The 24,942-nt window shown below is 47.9% G+C and overlaps 1 protein-coding gene across 2 annotated transcripts in view; it reads right to left on the bottom strand.

Annotated features, from left to right (window-relative positions):
* TNXB (tenascin XB) overlaps positions 1-24,942 on the bottom strand; it is a 66,837-nt gene that overhangs the window by 40,807 nt on the left and 1,088 nt on the right. Inside the window, exons 2-13 of one of the 2 annotated variants that reach the window (XM_078155458.1) lie at positions 20,967-21,371; positions 18,972-20,786; positions 17,553-17,668; positions 15,536-15,692; positions 15,058-15,321; positions 13,067-13,852; positions 11,587-11,679; positions 9,106-9,393; positions 8,310-8,594; positions 4,911-5,216; positions 3,896-4,171; positions 107-415 (exon numbers count right to left, since the gene is read on the bottom strand). In XM_078155458.1, the coding sequence (XP_078011584.1) occupies positions 107-415; positions 3,896-4,171; positions 4,911-5,216; positions 8,310-8,594; positions 9,106-9,393; positions 11,587-11,679; positions 13,067-13,852; positions 15,058-15,321; positions 15,536-15,692; positions 17,553-17,668; positions 18,972-20,786; positions 20,967-21,363 (5,092 nt within the window). In that variant the 5' untranslated portion in view covers positions 21,364-21,371. The remainder of the gene's footprint in view (positions 1-106; positions 416-3,895; positions 4,172-4,910; positions 5,217-8,309; positions 8,595-9,105; positions 9,394-11,586; positions 11,680-13,066; positions 13,853-15,057; positions 15,322-15,535; positions 15,693-17,552; positions 17,669-18,971; positions 20,787-20,966; positions 21,372-24,942) is intronic. The other variant, XM_078155459.1, reaches the window with a different exon arrangement.

Genomic DNA, 24,942 nt, shown 5'->3' with positions numbered 1-24,942 from the left:
TTCACTGAATTGAGGAACTAGCAAGGAGTGACAAGAGGGTTCATAGGCTCTTGTGCCAGAAGAAAGGGGGTAGGAAGTGCTAGCAGTCTTAATGACTCCCGGTCACCTGTCATAACAATAGTTGAGAGGGGGCTCAGCTGCTTCCCAGAGTAGCGTCCATAGAGGAGCATCTTGTATCTGCGATTCGGCTCCAGGCCAGAAACCACGACTTCATTCTGGTCTCCTTCCACAGGCACCATGTGAGGCTGCCCATCTTTGTCTTTGTATTGGACCACGAAGGAGTCAAAGGATCCCTGCTGGACAGTCCATGATAGGTGCACAGCACCACTGGCCACAGCCACTGCTGTCAGTTTCTCCCCCAAGCGAGGCTTCAGAGGGCGTTGAGTTCCTACGATGCCTGAAGCTGTTGGGCTCTCTGAGAATGAGAGAGAAAGGAGGCTGAGTTGTCTCCAGGAGGCTGGGTAACTTCAGAGAACAGGAGAGGTAGAGGCTGGAGGCCAACACATTGCCTGGATTAGGGCAGAAGGCTTTGGGGGAAGTCTCTGTAGTCAAGGGCCTAAGGGAAAGAGTGACTGGGAAAGGGGAAAGCACTAGGCTTTCCTAAATCATGCAGAAAGGTGAAATGGGAGAAGCTCCTATGCTCCCACTCAAAAGTGGCACCAGCAGAAAGGAAAGGGCCACACTATTCCTTGCCAAGGAGCCAAAATTATAGCAACTATACTTGCATCCAGGTCCCAGATTGGGAATAGAGGCTAAGCATCCATGTTGGGCATCGATACAATATTATACTACACCATATTACACTATACTATACTATTCTATATATCTCTGTCTTCATATTGGACCATAAAGGAGGAAGACTGGCCCTCAAGGACAGCCCAGAAGAAGAATAGGCAGTTCATGGTGGCTCCTGTCACCCAGGCAGGAATCATTTTTGACAGCTGATGCAGACTTCCATATTCCTTCCAAAATGACCTCCATTCTACTCATTTCTTGTTCTGGGTTAAAATATAGACTAACTAGGTATACCACACCTCCATTCTACCTCTAAACAATAACAATATTAGTAGTTAGCATTTACATAGTGCTTTACAAATATTTCATTTTATCCTCAAAATAACTCTGAGAAGTGGGTGCTATTATTATGCCCATTTTAGAGATGAAGAAACCAAGGCAAACACAGTAACTTGCTCAGAATCACATGGTTAGTAAGTGTCTGAGTCAGGATTTGAACTCAGGTCTTCCTGACTCCAGGCCCAACTTCAGGTCTAGACTTGGTTTGGTTAGCTAGTTAGACTTCAGGTCTAACCATTACACCACCTAGTTGCCTCAAAGGCCTAAAAAGGCCGTCCCAGATGCAGACAGATGAAGGTGTTACCTACTCTGAAAGTCATTCGCTGGACAAAGAGACTCTCCAGCTTCCCTCTGGTATCTTACTTCTCTTCCACTCAGTAAGTTCTTGCAGCCAAGTCTTTACCCCACCTGCGAGAGCCCAGTTCCTTAGCAGGGCTTCTTGCAGGTCAGCAGGGGATTGGGGGGTGGGGTGGTTAGCTCCTTCTTTTCCACCCCGGGTCTTGGTCTCTGTATTTATCTATTTCCTTCCTCCCCATTTTCCTTTTCCAGGGCTCTTCCCTTCCCAATGCCTAGAGTACTGAGAAGGGCTGAAAGAGAAGACAAAGGAGGCCCTGACAGGGAGCAGACGCTAGATACCGGAGACAAGAGCTGATCTTACAGCTGGCTATAACTCCATTCCTTGTCTACTTGGACCCTAGGAACCTGAGACCTCGGTGCAGACCAGCTAGGGGTGCAGCTGCACCTACTGATGAGGATGCATTGAGAATTAATTTGGGGGGAGGAGAAGGTGGTGGCAGGAAGGAAGAGGCAAACAGGGGAACTGATCAGGTGTCTGTTACGAGGAGAGTCTTGGGGCCTGGGAAAGAGCTGGCCGGCTGCCTCCCTGGATACCGAGGGCGCTGACGGCATTGTTGTTGTTGAGTTTTTTCTGGCGATTGAGAGCCCCCAGGGGCGGGGGAGGGACTGGCCGGAGCCCCAGGAAAGGGGAGACATCTGGCCTGGGCTGGCCTGGGCAGTAAGCCCTCTAATTCTTTTGGTTCCCAGTTTCCAAAGCCCTGTGGGAGGGAGGAGGAGGGAAGCAGGGAGATGTGTGTGGGGGTGGGGGAAGTGTGTGTGTTGGGGGTGGGAGGTTTGGCCTCTGAGCAGCTAGAGATGGGACTGACAGACAGCTCTGAGAGAAGGGAAGGGGGAGGGCAAGGGAAACAAGGGGAGGCCCTGACAGCTCTACCAAAGACCCCCAGCTTCAGCAGAGCCAGAGCCTTCCTCTGCAGCTCCCAGCGCTGCCCTCACTCCAAGAGAGTGTATAACGTGATCACCTTCCAGAAGGGGGTGGGGGAGGCAATCCCCATGCCAGAGAAGTGTAACCCTCTTCTACACAACACAGTTTAATACTCTCCTGGCCTACTCTATACTATACTGTATTATATTAATCATATTACTATACTATATTTTACCATGCTATACTACATTTACTATACTATACTAATTATACAATACCATACTATATTATAGGAGATAGCTAGGTGGCACAGCCGATAAGAGTGCTGGGCCTGAAGTCAGGAAGGCCTGAGTTCAAATGGACTTCAGACACTTACTAGCTATGTGACCCTGGGCAAGTCACATAACTTCTTTTTGCCTTAATCCATTGAAGAGGGAAATTGCAAACAACTCCAGTATCTTTGCCAAGAAAATCCCAAAAAAGGTCATAAAGAGTCAGACATGACTGAACTACAACAACAAATATTTTATATTATACTATACTATATCAATTAAACTATATTATATTATACTGTTATACTATTTTATACTATATTTACTATACTAATTATATAATACTATACTTATTATACAATACTGCGTTATACTTTATTATGCTAATTATACAATACTATATTATATTATAATATATTTGTTATATTAATTATACTATATTATACTATACATTATTTACTATAGTGTTTTTTACTATATTTACTATAGTATTATACAATACTATATTATCCTATACTTAACTATACTATATTAATTATACTATGTCTATTGTAATATACTATATTTACTATACTATACTAATTATACAACACTACATTATATCATGGGCAGCTAGGTGGCACAGTGGATAGAGTGCCAGACCAGGAGTCGGGAAGACTCATCTTCCTGCATTCAAAGCTGACCTCAGACACTTACTAGCTGTGTGACCTTGAGTAAGTCACTTAACCCTGTTTGCCTCACTTTCCTTATCTGTAAAATGAGCTGGAGAAGGAAATGGCAAATCACTCCAGTACCTTCACCAAAAAAACCCCAAATGGGGTCACAAAGAGTTGTATACAATGGAAAATGAACAACAAATACAAAAACATTATATTATACTATACTATATTAATTATACTATACTATATTTACTATACTATACTAATTATATAATACTATACTATACCATTACTATATTATGCTACTATTCTAGCCTATCCTATAAAAATGTTATTTATGTTAACATGAAGTGGGTTTGTTGTTATTTTTAATGAATAAATATTTTAAAATTTTATCATACTTAATTTTAAATAAATAAAATTAAATAAATATTGGTAGATATAACTTACATAAGCAAAAGCTTTTTGAGGACGTCAATAATTTTTAAGAGTCTGAAGTGGTCCTGAGACCAAAAAGTTTGAGAACCATTGCCTTAGAAGAAAAAGTAGAGGAAAGGAAGGGGTGACAGGTGTTGCAGCAACCACAGAAATGAAAAGAAAGCAAATACAGAAAGAAGTAGGGAGGAACAGTAGGGAAGCAGCATTGATGAGGGCCAGTTTCTCCCACTCACCAGTCTTTGCTTCAACAGAGATGGGCCCATGGTGTTTGCCATCTTTGATGCCAAAGAGAAGGAACTTGTACTTCCGGGAATGCTCTAGACCAGATATAGTAACCTCATCCTGAATGCCCTCTGTGGATACCACCTGTGGCTGCCCATTCCTGTCTTTGTACTGAACCTCAAACGAGTCAAACTCTCCCTCAGTGACAGTCCAGGAGAGGCGCAGAGAGTCTAGGGTCACATCTGTTACTGTCACCTCTCCCAGATGAGGCTGTGTAGGTAATGGGCCTGGAACAAGGAAAGAAAAAGAAAATGATTACACCCTGAACAGAAGGTAAAAAAAGTCGCTACTGGTCTCCCATTGAAGAGCAAATTAAATTTTCCTAAGATGGGGTGGGAGGTTGGGAGGGTGAGTTGGCTTGAGAGAGAGAAGCGCAGCCATCAGAAACAGGAAAGCCAAGAGGAAGACGTGAAACAGGAGCACAGGCCAGTTTGGAAGAGAGGAAGAGCCTGGAAGAGGGCCAGAAGACAGTGAAAAATAGAGGCTGGATATGTCTTTAAAGAGATTAAAAGAACATGGATTATTTGACCCCAAAAGAAAGGGCAAAAACAGGGGGTGTCTTAAATACTTCCAAGCCTCACAAGATCACAAGGAGGAATGCAAGAACCAGATGCATTAAATCACCAGGAAATACACCAAGTTGGCTTTAGGCAGGATTTAGGTTAGATGGGAGAAGGAACTTCTGATTGGGGAAAAGGGAGGCTCCTCTCTGTCTACTCTGAAGGAGGAGTCATTCTGCCTAGAGCAGCTGGCAGGGTGAGATGGCTTTAGGAATGAGGGGTTTACTTTTCCTGAAGAACAAGGGATTCTCTGCTTTGATCCAGACCCTGGGAGGGCGGAGGACTAAAGACACAAAGGAGACTAAAAACACAGTGGTGAGAGAGGGAAATGGTGAAGATTAGGAAACAAGAATGGAGGAGAGTGGGACCAGGGGTATAAGAATGTGTCTGGGCCACTTTCACTTACTTGTTGTGGCAATCACAGAGATGGAGCCCACTTTTTGTTTGCCTTGAAGCCCATAAAGATTCATCTTGTATTTCCGGGAGGGCTGCAGGTCAGAGATGGTAACTTCATTCTGGCCAACTTCAACAGGCACCACTTGTGGCCGACCATCCTTGTCTTTGTACTGGACCACAAAAGAGTCAAACTTCCCCTCAAGGATGGTCCAGAGGAGACGCAGGGAATTCTGAGTCACATCGGTCACTGTCAGCTCCCCCAGGCGAGGCCTGGGGCTCTCAGTGACCAGCTGAGTCTCCTCTTCCCATTGGGGAGCTGAAATAGAGATAGGAGCTATTGGACCCTTTTTTTCTGCTTTAGTGGAAATTATTTTGATTTTTTTAAACCAGGTCTTTAAAATAATTATGTTATAAAATTATAAAATCCATCCCATGGGCAGGACACCTGAATGATGAGTCATCAAAGAAAAGCTGGAGAAGTAGATAGAGCCAGAAAAAGGTTTGGTCAGTCACTGAGCTCAGAACCAGTCATCTCTGTTTGGTAAGTGAGTTTGGAGCTAAGAAAACAACACTGAGTGTCATCCATAGAAAGGCTGATTTCTGACACAGAAAGAATCTAAAAAGTAATTCATTGCCATTGAAAGGAACTAATGAGAGCAATTCAGACAGATTTCAGAGGGGAATGATAGAAAGATGGTGTCCACCATGAAGCAGTCCACATGCCTGCTAGTGAGACTAAGGCCCATATGCTAGTTTAAAACAATAAGCAAGACCAGTCTTAATAATTAGCTACAGAATATACTTCAGGTAATAGAAATAAGACAAAGAGAATTGGGTCAACAATAAGACTTTAGGGTATTAAAGGGTCTAGAGCCATAAAGACCTCGAGCAGGGAGTGAAGAGAAAATGGCAGCATTTATATAGGATGACCTGAAACCCAAGGGAAAAATGAAGGCCCTCTCACTTACTACCTATGTAATCTTGGACAAGACTCTTCACCTTTCTTTATCTTCTGTAAAATGAAGGGGGTGAGCTAGATGTCTCTAAGGTTCTATCCAACTCAAGCGACTGGCTCAAAGTCACACGGACACAAGTAAATGAGCTAAACTCCAAATCAGGTCTTCTGACTCCAAATCCAGTGGTGTTTCCACTATATCTTGAGGAATTCAGGGCACTTCCTAGAAGCTAAATCTAATGGTAGAAATGTCAGGAAGGGTAACTGTGAGGTCAAATAAGTGAACTATAACCTAAGCTGCTCTAAGCAACTGGGACTAGAGCAGAGTTGACCAATCATATGCCTTCATACTCAATTCTCCAGCGGCTTTCAAGCTCCTTCTCTACAGTCAAGAGAAAAAGCCTGAAAAAAATAATCATTCCTTCTATAGGACTTAAAATGCTACTATCTACACAGGTATTTAAATTATAAAAGAAGATGTAAAACAATGATTTGCTAAAAGTAGAATTTCAGGCCTCATAGTGGGAGCTATGTGGGGCAGGGGACCTTTCCTGGCCCCTCCAATATTCATCTATCTGCTGCTAAAGCTGGCCCTGTAATCCATATAGTAGGATTTCTGCCTTTGTGGAGCTGTTGCCCTGAGAAGCTATGGGAAGAGTGGAGATGCTATAGTGTATGTGGGAGAAAATCTTCCTCCAGACTCCATAAGAGGCAGACACGGAGAGGCTGAGCCAGAACAAGAGAAGAGAGGTTAGTGGAAAAGAGATGTTTTGGGAGAAGACAAGCAAAGTTAAAAAAAAATAAGAGGAAAGGTAATTCTAGAGAAAAGGAAAGACAAAGAGCAGGAAGAGATGAGGGAGGAAATATAGGACAGGAGCAAAAAGACTCCATAAGCCAACTAAAGTAGGAAAAATATACTGAGGGAAGGATGGGATTGAGGAATTAGTAAAGAATCTTGGAATTAAAATAACAAGCAAATTCAGAGTCTGATAGGACCTTCCAAAGATCTTTTCTTCTCTGTCTACAATCCATCCATACTACCTTAAATTCAACCTATACTGGCTAGAAGTCAAGAAAAAGGGATGGTCTAATTCATCTTGGAAAACATTCTGGGAAATGCAATTTCATGACCTTTCTTTGATCCTTTGGACAAACCAACAAAAGTGAGTGAGGGGGTGGGATGGAGAGAGAGGAATATGGAAAAGGGAGGGAGGAGTTGAGGGCTGGAGAGAAAGTAACAGAAACCAGACACGAGGAGGTGACTAGGGCCTGAATTGGGGTTTTAATTGTGGCAGGGGGATAGAGAATCAGTAAGTCCAGGAGAAATAGAGGAGTCAATGAGTACAGCTGGACACAGAAGAAAATGGAAGAGTGATGAGGATACAATGGGGAAAAGCTAAGGAGGAATGACTTGGGCAGATTTGGGGGGAGTCAACTCCCACAAATATGGAGAAAGTGAGTAGTTTTCTCTACTGAGAAGTAAAGATGAGGGATTAAAGCGAGAATTCAGAAGGGGATATCTTGGTTAAGGAGGCCTGAATATATTGGAAGGAAGAAGAAGAGGAGGCCAGGAAGGGGTAGAGAATTTGATGATATCTGAGCTGAGAAAGCACAAATGAGAAAAAGTACAGAAACAGACTAGGACTAAAGAATCTCCTGGGACCTAGGGCTTGCTTGGACAAGGAGCAAGGACAGAGTAGGGGAAAAGGAGCCGGAATCAAAGGAGGTAAGAGGCCCATAGAGAGAGGAAGTCTTGCCTATTCTTACTTACCTTGCATGGCAACCACAGAAAGAGGGCCTATACAACGTTTGCCATGGAGCCTATAGAAATTCATCTTATATTTCCTGTTGGGCTCTAAGTCAGAGGCAGTGACTTCATTCTGGTCTCTTCCAAAATGCATGGTCTGGGGTTTCCCATCCCTATCTTTATACTGAACCACAAAGGAGTTAAAGGGGCCCTGGGAGACTGTGCAGAAGAAGCTCAGGGAAGCTAAAGTCATATCGGTCACCATCAGTTCTCCAAGGCAGGGTTCCCCAGGGGACTCAAAGGCCTTTCTTTGTGCCTGGAGTTGAGGAAGTCTATCCTTTTGGGGGCTGGGACAGAGCAAGACAAAAAGTGAGACTGAGCATGAGGTTCCAAGGATTGAGGAGGAATCAGTTACTGCATGAACATATAGAGATTTCTAGGAAGTCCCACTTGCCTGGTGCCTGATCCACCTGCTATGATCAACTATGTATGACCTGTGCTCACAGGTGGGCAGCTAAAGACAGAGATACCATCTAGCACAACAGATGGAAAAACAGATATCCTGAAATCTGGAGAGTGAGGCCAGGGTGTCAGAAACTTGCAGAGATTCCTCGGCAAGATGGTCATGCTGGCCATGGGGTTGGAAAGGGAGAGTGAGAGAACTGAGGATCTACGGGGTTTCATATTGCATCCTTGCTTCTGCTTACCTGTAGTTCCCTCAGCAGAGAGGGGACCATGGCGCTTCTTGCCAATGAGTCCATACAAGATGAATTTGTACCTCTGGCTGGGATCCAGTGGGGAGACAGTGATGGAACGCTCAGGCCCCTCCACAGGAACCATCTGGATCTGCCCATCCCTGTCCTTATACTGGACCAGGAAGGAATCAAACTGGCCCTCAGGGACAGTCCAAGAGAGGCGAAGGGAATCAGAGGTGGGATCCGTTACCCATAACTCTCCAAGGCGAGGTAGAGCTTCTGAGTTAGGGAAAGAAGCTGCGAAAGGGAGACAAAGAAAGAAGGAATAAGGTACAGGTCACAGGGAAAAAGTCTTCTCCCTACTCCAAACACATGCCAGACCGAGGAAATAAAGGAAAAAAGGTAATAGGTTTCTTGTCCTTCCTTCTACGGCAACTAGTCCCTTTCCTTTCTGGGGTCATTTCTTCACAGGAAAGTATCCTTGTGGCACTCCTCCCACCCCTTCCCCCATAGACTCTCATTTCCTCAGCCCTATCAGAATAGGGAATGGGGAAAGAGCCTTGTAACTTCAAGGTCTAAGGCCCTTGGACTGCTGTCTGTTTTCAAGCTGTTCCCTTTTCAGGCAGCTGCCCCTCCCATAAGACCCTATGTATGCCATTGCAGTGGATGGGTGCTCTGTAGATGTTAAGTGACTGGAGTTGAAGGGATATCTGGGAGAGGGGGGGAACAAGAAAAAAAAAAGTAGAATGGGAAGGTGTTTGGGGCTAGAGGGTGGCCAGAAGAAAGAAGCCCAGTCATTCACACTCACGTGTCTTAGCCTCAATAGTGAGGGGGCCATGGCGCTTCTTGCCCACAAGCCCATAAAGGATGAATTTGTACTTCTGGCCAGGATCTAGAGAGGAGATGGTGACCTCATGCTGGAGACCTTCCACTGGTACCACCTGGGGCTTTCCATTCTTGTCTTTATACTGGACCAAGAAGGAGTCAAACTGGCCTTCAGGAACAGTCCAGTAGAGGCTGACGAAGTTCGGGGACACATCTAGGGCCTGCAGCTCTCCCAGTCGAGGCGGGACAGAAAGTGCCCTGGGCTCATTAGCTGTGGGGATAAATTACAATACGCAATAACAAGAGTTTCTCTTCTTTTTCTCCCTTGTCTCCCTCCTCTCTCCTGGACAGCTCCCGCCTGGCCTGGACAGGCCTTCTGACTAGGACCTAAGAGGTCCCTTCTTCTCTAGCAATGACCCCTCATATTCTCTACTTCTTTCTTTCTCCAATTTCTTAATTTCAGTCTTCCTAGGAATCTTTTTTTTTTTAATTGATTTTCCCTCCTTTGGAGCTCCCAGGATCCCTCCTATTGGGTAATAAGCGGAGACACTGGTGGTTTATTTCCTTGAGAAGGTTTCAATACCCTTCTCCATTTCTATCCCCCACCCCTTACCTCTATTAGTTTCAATATCTTTCTCCAATATTTCCTTTGGGCATTGCCATCACTGATGGGTTTAAAGTCCCTCCGTTTTTATTCTTTTCCTTACCCATTCCCCCAAAGGGTACCTGTAGTGAGGTTGGTCCGGAGGGGTGGGGAGAGCAGGCCACCCCACACCCCATAGAGGATGACTGTGTAGGGGGTGTGGGGCCGAAGCCCTGACAGCCTGGCTACCCGCAGGTCCCCTGGCACCGCCACCTCCTGGGGCATCCCTCCCCACCCATGAAAGGGTTCCACCCTCAGCAGGAACTCGTTGAAATGACCTCGCGGTGCTGTCCACTGCAGGCCCAGCTCTCTCGGAGCTAGTTCCACTGCCTGAAGCCCGCCCAGTGCTGGAAGCCTTAGTGTAGGGGTAGTGGGGAATGTGGGGAACGGTTGGAGGGAGTGAAGTGGAGGGCATCACTGGGGCTTGAGCCCCACAGAGGCCTCTCCTCTCCCACTCCTTGCAAGAGTTTCTTGGGGGCAGGATCAGACCAGGTGGAGAGTATAGGAAAGGAAATAGGGGAAGGAACTTAAAAGTATGAGGCCTCCAACCTAGAGTCACGAATCTCCAAATTTCTACCCCCTTCTTCTCTCAAGGCCTCAATTCATCAGCCTCTGTCACTCAGTTTTCCTTTCCTGTTTCCCTAGTACTTGTTTTCTTTTCCCCCTCTCTATTCACCTTCATCTTGCTCTTTCCCATTCTCTGCCTTTCAGTTCCTTTTCTCCTCTCTGACCTCTGTCACTCAGCTTCCCTGGTACATCTCTCTTATACTCTTTTCTTCTCTATCCTGTGTGGAAGAACCACCCAGTCCTTCCTGTCTTCTGTCCTTCAGTTCTGCTCTCCCTCTCCCTTCTGTCTGTGTATTCTCTCTCTCATTATTTTTCAGTCTCTCCAATCCTTCAGTCAGAGGATTTAGAACTCGAATGAATCTCTAAGATTTTCTAGTCCAGAGAACGTTGTACACAGTAACAGCCACGATTTATGGTGACTACCCTTCTCAGCTAATTTCTAACAAAGTCGCATGATGGAAAATGCTATCCACATCCAAAGAAAGAACTATGGAGTTTGAATGCAGATCGAGGCATGCTATATGTTCTTTTTTTCCCTTTTGTTTTGTTTTGTTTCCTCTTTCTTGTCGTTCCTTCTATTGGTTCTAATTCTTCCTTACAACATGACTAATGTGAAAATATGTTTAAAAAAAAAAAGATCTCTTAGTCCAAACCATCATTTTATAGATAAGGGAGCTGAGGTCTGAAGAGATTGAGTAACTTGCTCAAGGATGTAAGAGAATCAGAATTTGAACTCAGATCCTCTGAGTTCAACCAGGGCTCTTTCCTGTATACCCAATTACCATCTTCTTCCTTTTTGTCCTTTAGACCATCACCCAGCTCTCACTTTTCATGTACCATCTCTGACTCTCTCATTTCTTTCTCCTGACATCAGCCCTACTGTGCCCCCTTCTTTCTGTCTCTTTACTCCCTTGTCCATCATTCCCCACTGTGCTGAGATTTCCACCCCTCCTCTGAGGCTCTGTCTGAGGGGCAGTCCCACTTCTTGGCTCTCTGGGCAACTTGTACCTAGAATGCCTTGGTGAATGAGGGGAGCAGTGGGCTACCCTTCAGGGAGGACCCCACGGTGGGGAGTGGAACTGGCAATTGGCCCTGCTGAACCTTTCCCAAGCAGCTGTTTCTTGTGGGGCCTGGGCCATTCAGGCACCAGCAGATGAAGCAAGGATTGGGCAAAGGTGTTAGGCTGGGCTCTCCAGGACACAGCGAGCTCACCTGCTCCATCGGTGCCTATCACCTTGAACTCTACCAACTCACCTGGGCGCTGCAGGATAGGCGCCTGAGCCCCCTGGGTTGTTGGCGGTGGGGTCAGCCCTAAAACAGGAGTCTCATCTGTGGCACCAAAGGGGCCTAGGGAGGATTAATGAAGAGGAGGGGAGAGAAAGAGAGAAAGATAAAGAGATGATAAGAGTAAATACTAGAAAATGAACCTGAGTCCTTTGGCCTCCATTTTCCTGAGCATCATGCCTCATCTAAGTTGCCCTCCTCTGAAAAGACCCTTATTTACCCAGAGACTTGTGCCTGTTCCCTGGTTTCCTTAATTATAACCCAGATTCCCCTACTTCCCCTTTGTTCCCACAAGATGTCCAGGTCCTTCAGAGTCCCAAGAGGTGAGAATACCACCAAGTGCATAGTAGGTGCTGAATACATACTTGTAGAATAAATGGTATCCCCCATTCTCCTAAGAGGCTCTTGTGCAACCTTCATTCCCCCCCAAAATGTCCCTCCTATCTTCCCAGAGGACCCAGAAATCAGCCTTATCCACCTCACCCCCAGGTACCCCGTGGAATCTGGCCCTTCAAAGACCCCCATATCCCCTCAGACCCCTCCCAACTGTGCGTAGGGGGGATCCTGGCCTCCATTAGTGCTGCAGTGAGAAGCCTGGAAGAAAGGAGGAGATGGTGGTGTTAGCGGAGGATGCAGGAGAGAAGGAGAGCAAGAAGGGGTTGGTGGGAAATGTTCCATCCAGGACTAGGTGACATCTGTGCCCTGTGGGGAAAGAAGAGTTCCACCCTACTCCTCATAGCTGCCACAGCTCCCTCCTCCAGGCCCCAGGTATTGCCTGTGGGAGAGAAAGGTGAGAGGAGGGCAGACCAGCCAGCCTGGGATAGGCAGATGAAGAAAAAACAGTAGTTTCAATGCCACCCCAATCAAGGCTAATCTCTTCCAGTGGTCTCGATTTCCCTCTTTTGGTTCAGACCAATCTTGCAGACAAGTTACAACCAGAGATGGACCTGAAAGGCTCCCCCTTCCTTGGCTCATCCTTCCCAGGGTGTCTGCACACCATCGTCCCTGTTCTCAAAGTCTGCTGGCCACACTCCCCTAAAAATCAGAACAGGGTGCTGCAGGACTTGCATGAAAACTGGCAGCCACCTCAACCACGTGAAATTGCCTAGACCTTGTGTTTTTGTTTTTGTTTTTTTACCACAGGCCTGTGTCTGGGCCCTGCTGGAGCCTTTGCCTACTGGAGGACGGTTTGGGGGGGAGGGTATGTTTGTTGTAAGGAGATTCTGGTATCGCTGAACCTGGTGTGATACAGAAAGAAGGAGAAGGGAGTAGGGAGTGATTTGAGGGGCAACTGGTAAACTTGGGCACGGCCAATGCACATTTCACGGGTGTGTAGGCATTTTACAGTTAGAGGAGAAAGATCTGCACTGCTGGGTAAGCAACTTCTGGGTTGAAAAGGCAAGATATGTGGATGGAGGGGGAGGTCCCCAAGGCAGACAACACACACTACCTGTAGTGGTGATGAAGGCGTAGGACTTGGAGGCCTGCCCATCCTGGACCCCATGGACCTCCACATGGTAGGTAGTACCAGGCCTCAGGCCAGGCAAGCGGGCCGTGCGCGTTGCCCCTGGTACTGCGAGTTCCCCACTGGGCCCTTCCATAGGAGAGAGGGGCTGCCATCGCAGCACCACCTGCTCAAACTGGCCACGGAGACCATCCAGGGAGACCAGCAAGGCCCCGTCAGCTGAGCTGCCCAGCACTTCAGGTTTGGGGTGGCGAGGGGAAGGGCCAGGATGTAATGAGGGGAGGAGGGGGTAGTGCCTCCCTTCCACCTGGTCCACACCTTCAGGGTTATGGCCATGGATGACTCTGGCAGAGTTCGGTTTCCTGGTATCTGGGTCCAGATTGGCATTGGGCCGGGGCTTGTGGGACAGTGATGATGGGGGAGCAGGGAGCCCCGTTGCCCGGCGTTGCAGATAGGTATAGATGGAGCGGGCCACTGAGGTGTAGGTCTGGTTGCCACGGAGGGGGTAGCCAGAGGCCCGCAGGTATCGCTCCACATCCTGCACGGAACCCCAAGAAGGACCTAGCTTTGATGTGAGGTTCCGCAAGAACCGTGGTGGGGGTAGCCCCAAGGGCACCTCCCTGGGCTTTGGATCTTCCTCTTCCACAGGCCGAGGTGGCCGGGGGTCCAGTCGGGAACCTGGTCGGGAACCTGGTCGGGGTTGGGGTCGGGGTGGGGATCGAGGGGGTGGGGCTGGGGGACGGGTGTCTCGGTAATTGTGGTGGGCTGGTGCTGCCAGGGGGCAAAAAAGGAGGGGGGAAAGAATGAATCAGTGGGTTGCCCCCACCCCCCAGGTCTCCCAACCAATAAACTCTCAAGTCCCTCCCTTCTCAACCCTTGCCATTAGGGTTGAGAGGCCTGTCCTCCCTCAGCCCGTGCCCCACCTGGAATGATAAAGGAAAGAAAGAAATGTTATTGTTCCCAGAGTCCTTTTCATTTCACACCCCCCCCACCTCCCACCCCCACCCCATAATCTGATGACCCCTAGAAAGAAAAGAAGTCAGTGGATAGATCCTTGAGTCTGGAGGAGGGAGAGGGGGTGAAAACAGATTAGGAAGAGATTCCAAAGGAAGAAGAAATTGAGAGCCACAATGAGGCGGGCTTCCCACCTGCCAAAGGGGAAGAAAAAGAAAGAAGATCCAGGGATCTGTTAAGAGACACCATGTCCCCACCCCTGCCCATATCACCTCCCCCACCAATTTGCTTCCTAACCGGGGTGGGGTCAGAGGTCTCCCCTCTCTTAAAACTAACCAATCACTGACTTCTAACCCTGACTGACCTGATTTCAGCCCCTACCCAATCCAAATTCTAACCTCTGTGACAAATCCATCTCGTACAAAACCTAGGGTTTTGCTGGACCTTTCCCTGCCTCTCAAAAGGACTACACCTAAACCAGGCTACCCAGAGAAGGTGAGACCTATACTTCTGCTCCCGCACCTCCCTAGAGACTTCACCAGTAGTCAATTTTTCCTGAAGTCTAATTAATATCCCTCTTGTTGCCTCTGCTTTCCCTCTTATCTTGCTATACAAATGAGCCAGTGATTGATTCATAGATAGAATATAAGCTTTTTGAGAGCAGGAGCTATTTCATAGATGAATTTGTAGCTCCAGTGCTCAGCACAGGGCCTGGCACATAATAAGTACTTAATAAATGCATGATGATTGATTGTTTAATGGGGTCTGAAAGAAATTAGGCAGTGAAAAAGCACATGAAAGGCAATGTGGCTTAGCCGTGCTAGACTTGGAGTCAGGTTCAAATCCTTCCTCAGATGTTTACTCATTGTGTGTCCCCTGGGAAAATTATTCCTTTTCTGGGCCATAGTTTCTTCATCTATAAAATCTAACTGGACTTATGGTCTCTAAAGTTATGATTCTATGACCTAAATGTGATTCCCTCTCTCCCTTGACCCTCTCACATTCACTTGGCCAGATGGTACCTGTATTGGCCCTGACAGAGGCTGGGTAGCTGACAGCTCGGCCCCTCTCAGCAGTGACGGTCACCACATACTCCACACCAGGCATTAGCCCAGTCAGCAGGGTTCTGTCTTCCTCGGGTGCCACATCCAGCCGTACCCGCTGGTTGCCAGCACTGACATAGGACACCACAAAGCGGTCCACTTCAGCTTGTGGACGTAGCCAGCTTAGCTCCATAGTAGTGGGAGTCACAGCTGTGACCCGAAGATCCTGGGGGCCATCGATCACTAGAGGGCCCCAGAAGAGAATGGAGGAAGGAGGGTCAGGTATTTGGAAGCAGAAAGACTCTAAGTTCCCTCAGCCCCCAACTTTCAAGAATTCAGTCATTCTGCTCCTTCCCTCCACTCCATCATTCCCACTTCCTTCTTGGATGGCATGCTCCCCAGTTGTGCCCTCCCCATTTCAGCTCCATCTCCCCCACCCCAATCCCCCAGCTCTCACTGGTGGTGATGGTCTGGGAGGTAGGAGGTCCCCAGTTAGAACCTCGTAGGGCACGGACGGTGACCTCGTACTCCTGGCCTGGGGACAGCCCCCTCTGGTCATAGGCTAAAGCCGAGCTGGGGACCCGAGCAGAGAAAGGGTGGCCTAATCCCTCTGTCTGTAGGAAAGAGAGGGCCAGCACATGGTCAAGGTAGGGAGCACCTTTATCCTACTACCCAAAGTCATCCCTGCTTTTCCTGTTGGCTTAAATCTCAACTCCACTTAACTACAGAAGGTAGGATGAGGAATCTAGCAAATTTTGGCATGATATTTACTGGTAAGCAGAGTTGGGGATTTTGGTTCCAATTTTTAAAAAAAATTAGGAAGAGAAAAGTGGCTGGTGGGAGGAAAAGAATCAGTTCAGTTTCCTGTTCCATGGCACTCTGCCCTGATTCTTAAGGACATCCTCCAAGAATGTCTGTCACCCTGACAGTCCCAAGAAGTAGTGGGTAAAGAGGCAGCATGGCAGAATGGGTAAAACACTGAACTGTAAAGTCAGGAAGACTTGGGTTTGAGTCCTACCTCAGACACTTTTTAATTGTGTGACCCTGGGAAAGTTACTTAACATCTCTGAGGTTTCCCCATCTGCAAAGCAGAGATAACATCTGTCTCATGGGGCTGTTTGAGGATTAAAAAAACAACATATGTAAAGTGCCATGTAAAGATTAGCTATTACTATTAATCCCACAACTGTAGAGTATGGTGTCCTACTTTCAAGGCCCTATTCAAGTGCTGCCTTGTCCGTGAGCCCAGCTGCCTCAGCCCTCAATGGTCACACCCTGGAACATGTAGAATTTCAGAGCTGGCACCTTACAAAGAAGGAAACAGAGGTCTGTCTCCTCTGAATTTCTGTAGCATTTCTCATGTACTACAGAATCATTCACTGATATTCAACTTGTATTGTTATTTATTTTTTCTTGTATACCTACTTCTTTATCTAGAGATATAAGCTCCTCAGGGGTAGGATCACATTCAGCTCCCCTTACACTCCCAGGATATAGCACAGTGCTTTACATATAGTAGATACTCAAAAAGAATTTGATGACATTGACATGATTCACCTACACATCAGGAAAACACCTGCTAAAGTCACCCGTGATATCCTTGTGAATAAGATAGTAACGTACAGGTCTGGTGATTGAAATATGGAGTATCCATAGCTGGTAGAACAGCCATACCCAAGGAATGTCAGCCCGGAAGGACCACCTCTAGTGGAATGTTTCAAGGATCTGTCACCTTCAGCTTTTTTGTCAATGTCTTGGGCAAAAACAGATGGCAAGCTTTATCTAAACACACAAAGCTTGACGGAATAGCCAGTACTAGAGATGACAGAACCAAGTTGTAAGATGGAACAGAGGCACAGTTATGACCAATGGGTAGAGTTAAAAAGACAAAAATTTTATCCCAGGTGAAAGATGAAAGAACATCCTGGAGCAGAGGATAAAAGCACTGGACTGGGAGTCAGGAAGACCGAAGTTCAAACTGAATCTCAGATATGAGTTGTGTGACCCCCTGGCAAGCCATTTAACCTCTGCCTCAGTTTCCTCAATTGTAAAATGGGGATAATAACACCACCTGCCTCCCAGGGTTGTTGTAAGGATCAAATGACATAATTAAATAGTGGCACAAAGTAAGTCCTATATACATGCTTATTTCCTTCCCTTTCCTGTTCTAATAATTGAGGCTTCCCAACAATGGAATGAGTAGCCTCAAGAGGTTACTGAGTTCCCCGTTACTAGGGGTATTCAACCAGATAATAAATTATTGTCAGGATTCTGTTGCAGGGAGATGATTACCAAGAACCTTTCCAAACCTAAACTCTAGGATTCTCTAACTACCAGAAATAAAATCCAGGTGGAAAAGAATAAGGGCTTGGGACCAAATAATGGTAATGCTTTAGAAGAGCTGATATCTTCTCTAAATGTGGCTTCCCTCCCTCTCCCATCCATCCCAAACCCACGCGCTTTATGTTTCTTACTGTAGGGGTGAATCGAATTTCATAGGCATCCACAGGTCCTGAGGCCCTAGTCCACTCAGTCCGTACAGTTGTTTCTTCCAACAAATGCATCCTCATCCCGGCTATCGGAGGTATCTCTGCTTGGAAGAATAGGAGAGAATTAACCATTATTCCCCCTATGTCCCTTCTCCTTAGAACTCTACCCATCCTTATGGAATCCATGAGCAGGACAAAAAGGGGCGGGGATAGTGTTAGACCCTGAAGCTAAGGAGAAAAAATGCCTGTCCTTGCTTCTAGGGCAAGGATAGGATAAGTGGCTCAAGTTAGAGTAGGACCTGAGGGACCTATTCTCTAATCTTCAGTTGTCCCAAGCCCAGCTCCTACTTTTCTCCATGGATGTGAGTGTTCTTACCCTTCCCTCCTAGTTGGATGGAAGTGATTGAGTGAGGACGAGATCCTTGCTAAGGCTCTGCCTAGGAACTAGGGTCCCACTCAGACTGAAGCACTTCACAGTTCTGGGACCCTATGCCATCTCCTTAACTCCTCTGACGTGACTTCAAATGATTTTGAAGCATTAGGGCAGCGAGAACAGCAATAAGAACAGCTAGCATTTATATAATACTTTAAGGTTTTTAAAGCACTTTACAGATATCTCATTTTATCCTTACAACAACTCTGGGAAGTAGGAGATATTATTATCATCCCTATTTTACAGATAAGGAAACCGAGGCAGGATGAGGTTAAATGACTTGCGCGGGATCACACAGATAATTGTCTGAGGTAGGTCTGAGGCAGAATTCAGGTCTTCCTGACTCCAGATCCAAGGTTCTCTATCCACTTTGCTGTCCAGCTGAGCGTGGAGTCAGGAAAGACCTAGGATTGAATATCATTTCTGACACTTAAGAGCAAGGTGGCTTTAAGCAAGTTGCTCAGCCTGTCTGAGTCTCAGTTTTTTCATCTTTAAAATGGGGATAAGAATACCTGTGGTACATCACAGGGTTATTGTGAGGATCCAGTGAGATAATGTATGTAAAGTATGTTGCACACTGTTAAGTGATATGTAAACATCAGCTATAATAGCAATAACAATATTGATTGTAGGATGAGAAGGAGAAAAAGGAGAATAGATTCTATGAGGTAGGCTCCCAGGAGAGCAGAATCTGCCAGCTCCAGATTTTCAGCCCCTTCTGTTGCCCTGGCTTCCTACTTTCTCTGTTGGCTCCTTTTATCTCACCCTCTCCTGTCTTTCTTCCCTCCAATATGCAGGCTCTTAAGAGGCTTTTGGCATTTGGGGATGTGATTCCTCCCTAGGTCCTCCCAAGCAGTGTTCTACAGCCCTGGCTTCCCCCATCAACTCCCTTTTCTTCTCTGAGGACCCAGACACGCCCTCCTCCTCCCCTCCCCCCTCTAGCCCCTAGCGTTTGGGGCCCCTGGACTCACCCTCCCCACAGTCCTCTCCGGCATAGCCGTCTTGGCATACGCAGCTCCCCTCCTGGCACAACCCACGACCCCGGCAGGCCCCGGGACAAGTCCTCGTGGCACAGTCAGGACCTTCGAAACCCTCGACGCACACACATTGGCCAGCTCGGCAGAGCTCCCGTGGTCCGCAGCCCCCGGGGCAGCTTCCGGCCACCGGCTCCTCGCGGCCACAGTCCTCTCCGCTGTAGCCTTCCTGACACACACAGACTCCCTGCACGCACCGGCCTCTGCCCCGGCAGTCCCCAGGGCAGGTGCGGGTACCGCAGGAGGGGCCCGTGTAGCCAGCGGTGCACACGCAGTGGCCATTTTCACATCGGCCCCGACGGTTGCAGTTCCCCGGGCAGGTCCGCAGGCTGCAGTCTTCTCCTGTGTAGCCCTCCCAACAGTCACACACCCCATCATGGCAGACACCTTGGTGGCTGCAGTCCCGGGGACAGCTTCTTATCCCACAGTCCTCTCCCGTGTAGCCAGCGTCACACACACAGAACCCATCCTGGCACTGACCCCGGCCGCGGCAGTCTCCAGGGCAGCTCCTCTGCCCACAGTCTTCTCCAGTATAAGCCCTGTCACATACACACACGCCGTCCTCACACCGCCCTCGGCCTCTGCAGTCACCTGGGCACCGACGGATCCCGCAGTCGTCACCCGTGTAGCCAGGTTCACAGACACAGTGCCCATCCTGGCACCTGCCCCTGCCTCGACAGTCCCCTGGGCAGGCTCGGGTTCCACAGTCCTTGCCTGTGTAGCCAGACCAGCACATGCAACGGCCATTCTCGCAACGTCCTCGGCCTAGGCAGTCCCCTGGGCAGCTCCGAACCCCACAGTCTACACCACTGTATCCAGCATTGCAGACACATGCCCCATTCTCACAGCGACCTCGGCCTCGGCAGTCCCGAGGGCAGGCTCGGCTCCCACAGTCATCCCCGGTGTAGCCGGGCCAGCACACACAGCGCCCGTCTTCACAGTGCCCACGTTGGTTGCAGTTCTGGGGACAGCTCCGTACCCCACAGTCATCTCCACTGTACCCAGGTTCACAAATGCATTCCCCATCCTCACAATAACCTCGGCCATGGCAGTCACGAGGGCAAGTCCGGGTACTACAGTCCTCTCCAGCGTACCCTGGCCAGCATACACAGCGCCCGCCCACACAGCGCCCTCCATCGCCACAATCCCAGGGGCAGCTCCGATCTCCACAGTCTTCTCCACTGTATCCCGGATCACACACACATCTCCCATTCTCACATTTGCCCCTCTGGTTGCAGCCTCGGGGGCAACTCTTCGCTCCACAGTCTTCTCCACTGTACCCTGGGTCACACACACACTTTCCATCCTCACACCTGCCTCTTTGGTTGCAGTCCTGGGGGCAGCTTCTCATCCCACAGTCCTCTCCACTGTACCCAGGATCACACATACACTTCCCATCCTCACATTGGCCCCTTTGGCTACAACCCTTGGGGCAGGTCCGGGTCCCACAGTTTTCACCAGTGAAGCCAGCCCTGCACATGCATACACCCTGGACACATCGGCCTCGGCCCCGGCAGTCTCCTGGGCAGGCCGGCAAACTGCAAGATGGTCCAGTATAGCCTGAGAAGCAGACACAACGGCCCTCCACACAGCGACCTTGGTCGTTGCAATCATCAGGGCAAGAGGAGGTGGTTGAATGGATTGTGGGATCTGAGCAGGTGGGACCAGTCCAGCCTGGCTCACAAGAACAGGCACAGCGGCCCAGGTCAAACACACCATGCCGGCTACATAGGCTCCGCACATCTGTCTGCCCTGTAAAGATAAGAAGTCACAGAAGAAAATCGGTACATGAGTCTTTCTTCTCCAGATTGCATTGGCTCCTCTGAGATTCCTCCTATATGGCCAGTTTTTTCTCCTGTCTACTCTTCAAATGCCCCTCCTCTCACTAGCATGCCCTGTCCTCCTCACTTGACACCCACTGAGACCACTCACCTGTTACGGCCTGGGCAGCAGCAGGGCAGCACCCCCCGTGGCATTGCTCTTTAAGACCCTTCACCAGCTCTTCTAGGGCTTCAAGCTTCACTCTCAAGGCCTGCACCTCAGAGGCTGGGGCAGGAGGTTCAGCACCTGGGGGGCAGCCACAGTTGGCTGAAGAAGGCAGGTTGATTCTGTGTGTGAATACCACCTGCTTTTCACCTCCTTCCACTGTATGTTCATAGAGCTTAGGGGATGATCCTCCACCTCCAGGACCTGCTGTCCGCCCGCCTGGACGGGGTGGGAGTCGTGAGGCTGTCCCATTGGAACGTGGAGGGAAGGGCCCAGCCCTTGCTACCCCCAGCAGCACCAAGAGGACAAGGCTGGGGACCAAGGAGTCTCTGGTAGATATCATTCAGGGGCCTATGGGGAAAGAAGGCAAGTTGTTAGGGTGGCTTCACAAAAGAACCAATATAGACCCAACTCAAACTGGACATTACTACTACTGTTCCCCATCAGAAACAAACACATAAACCAAACACCTGAGCCATATGAATAAAATTTAGCCAGTACAAAGGCTATACCAAGTGCCAGGCAAATGACAACCAGGATCAAAATTAGGAACAGAACTCAACATCAGCATTAGGGACATAGCCAGGGTTAGGATTAGGCAGAGAGAAAAACAGTTAGCTAGGGATGGGGGAAGGAATAGGATTAGTGCTTAGCATAGTGCCTGGCACATAGTAGGCACTTAATAAATGACTATTCCCTTCCTTTCTTTCCAGGGCCAGAGCCAGTGCTCTATGGAGAGTTATGGTTAGGGCTAGGACAAGGGAAAGGCTAGGGACCACTTAGGATCACGGCCTAGGGTAGGCACTAATGTAGAGTTAGGGCCAGGACCAAGGGTGAGGTCCAAGGTTAAAGATAAGGAAGTAGTTATAAATAGATACAAAAACTGGGGTTATTAAAGAGATAGGGCGAATGACTAGGTAAGGGCAGGGAAAATGTCAAGGCTTAAAAACAGAGCCAAGATTATTCTAGAGCCCAGCATCTTGGTTAGGACCAAGGACAGGGCAAAACAAATTTAAGAAGAGAAGCAGAACTATTAACTGGAGATGGGGAGGAGAGGACAAGATCAGGTTTGGGATTGGGGCATAGCTTGGGACAAGAACAAATAAGAAGCTAGGGGCCAGAGCTAAAGCTATAAAGTAGGTTAGAGCTAGGGTTAAAAATGAAATCAGGCCAGGGCTAGAGGACTGAATAGAAATGAATAAGACCAGAAACGAAGAGTATTGACATAATGAGTCAAGGAGCTGAATAAATATAGGACCAATATTGGTGACCAGGAACAAGATAGGGCTTGAGTAAAGGGTAGAAAGAAGCTGTAGGGCCAAGGAAGAGGAATAATATGGCTAAGATTTAGGACTAAGAACTAAGGAAAGGATAGGAGAAGAGGAGGGAGCTTGCTAAGGAGCTGGGTAGTACTATAGCTGAAAACAAGAATAGTTTATGGGGAATAAAGACCTAAAGAGTGAAGGCAGAATCCAAGGTAGGTGGGAGACAGAGGAAGAAAAAGGAAGACTTTCTCTAGGTTGAACTAGAGAAGGGTTGGGGAAGGACAGAGAAAGGTCATACAGAGATAAAGACTAGGGTATCTTGTGACCTCAGGTACATGCAGTTGAAGGAATAAGGGGACTAGAGCAGTAAGGGAGGGAAGGTCTGGGGCAGCCTGTAAGCAACAGCAAAGGACCATTTACACTTTCTAACATTAATTCCTTAAGAGAAAGTGAGTGTGGTACACAGGCCTGCCCACAAAGTCTCCCTTGGTGAGACTGACAGCAGAAACAAGAAGGCAGAGAAGGGCTCCTCATCTCTCTCTCTAAAGAGAGGTACCCCTGGGACAGCTAGGTGGTGCAGTGGATAGAGCACCGGCCCTGGATTGAGGATGGACCTGAGTTCAAATCTGGCCTCAGACACATAACATTTACTAACTGGGCAAGTCACTTAACCCCATTGCCTAGGCAAAATAAATAAATAAATAAATGAAATAAAGAGAGGTACCCGAGAGAGAAAATCGAGACTTCAAAAATGTCTCTTTTATCAATTCAAAAAACATGGTCAAACAGCTACAACAGTGTAATATGGTGCTAAGCAATAAAGGAGATTATTTTGGCAAAAACTAGTCCCTGGGTCTCTGGACCCCTTCCTGCCAGGCCTATAATGGGAGGTGGATTCAGACGTACAGAATCATAGAACTTAAATAGAGCTGTTGGCAATGACAGCCAAAGATGCTGTCAGATACTCGAATACTTCAAATACTTGAAACCAGATATCATGTCTCCCCTATGTCTTCTCTTTCCCAGGTTAAACATCCCCTATTCTTTCAACTAATCCTTATCATATGAACTCAAGGTCCAGAGGAAAGCAGCCCAAATGATGAAAGACCTTGAGTTTCTGTCACATGAGGATATGTTGAAGGAACTGAGAAGATTTAGCCTAGATCTTTCCCAGAACTGAACACAGGACCACAGATGGGGACTCACCAGGGCAGAGTATAGTGGGACTTATACTTATTCCTAGAAACTATGACTCTCAGTACCACCCAAGATTGCACCAACATTTTTGTCTTAGTTTTCAACCCCTTAACTTGACAACCTTTTTTGTTCCTTTCTCCATATACCCTACCCCAAGATCAAGAAAATAATTTCTTCCTCGACCTAGTCTGGTGCCCACTGTCTCTCATCCACATCCAAGGAGGTCTTTGGGACTTGGCATATGCTTTCTACCACAGCTGATGCTCTTGATAAAGTGTCAACCACTGGAAAGGAGAGGCAAGATTGTTAAGTGGGACTAAAAGTAGTGCCCTCTGCTCTTGACTTTATTGGACCCTATTGCCAAAGCTCAGGGTTGGGGAGCAATCCCCCTCACTCCCTACCCCTGGCTTACCAGAGATGGAGAATAATCCCAAATCACTGGGGGAATCCTGTCTCTTTCAGTATTTGGGTAGACCATAGTTAGAAATATTCTTGGATCACTCATTTTGGCCCTTCCTCATGTAAATTTTCTCTGTAGTTCTGAGGCATCCCTCTTATACTGTGTAAGTGTTGGGGAGGAGTGACATCCCCTTTCTTTACCTCCTTCTCTTTGTTGGAGGGGCCCAGCAAAGGAAACCCATCTGCCCAAGTTGTGACTCAGCTTCCCCGGTATTTACAGTTCATGGCCAATTCTGACACTTTGCTCATCAGGGACAGCAGCTCCCAAGGGGGGGTAGAGAGAGGCTCAAATCAGGGCCATTCCTAGTCCAACCCCATCAAAAATCTGTCTCTCTCTCTCTCTCTCCCCCTCCCCCCCTTCCCAATCCCATTTAGGACTAAGAGAGACAACCAGGTATACCTGGTTCCCAATAGCAGAAGCAAGATAAGTCAAGAGACTCATGGGAATTAGAACATGGAACCCCCCTGTATCCCAGAATAGGCAGGCCTTATGGGGATCAAGCCAGGAGTTAGAGTGAGATGCCTCAGTCCTAAAGATAGAAGCAAGTGGTTCACTGGAGCAGAAATCTGGGGGGATCAAGACTCCTTTTCCAGAAGAGAAATGGGGTGATAAAAGAAAGATCTTCAATGGAAGCAGAATCTGAGGGAGTTTGAGGTAGAATTTGAGTAAAGAATGGAATAAAATTGCCTAGACTAGGCTCTTGATTTGCCAAGGAAAGTGGGACTTGAAGTGGGGAAGGAAGGGAAATGAAGGGAAATGAAGGGAAATCAGGGCTGGGGAAGCTAGGGTGAGGCTGGAGGATCCGGGAAGCGGGGGTGGGGCCAAGAGAGGAAGGAGGGGGTGGAGTGGTGAGTGCTGGACACTTTGGCCAAAGCAGCTGCAGCATTTCCGAGTTGCTTCCCAGTTCCTCTTAGTTCCACTTCCAGCTGTTTTCTAGCCATTAAATTCTTTCCAGGCAAGATAAGGGGGCCCGCCCGCCCCACCCGGAGCTGGCCATGGG

The sequence above is a fragment of the Phascolarctos cinereus genome, unplaced genomic scaffold, assembly GCF_003287225.1.
Source record: "Phascolarctos cinereus isolate Bilbo 61053 unplaced genomic scaffold, phaCin_HiC Scaffold_5;HRSCAF=322, whole genome shotgun sequence".
NCBI lineage: Eukaryota > Metazoa > Chordata > Mammalia > Diprotodontia > Phascolarctidae > Phascolarctos > Phascolarctos cinereus.
The sequence above is the reverse complement of the archived record's forward strand: the minus strand, read 5'-3'. Positions and strand labels throughout refer to the sequence as shown.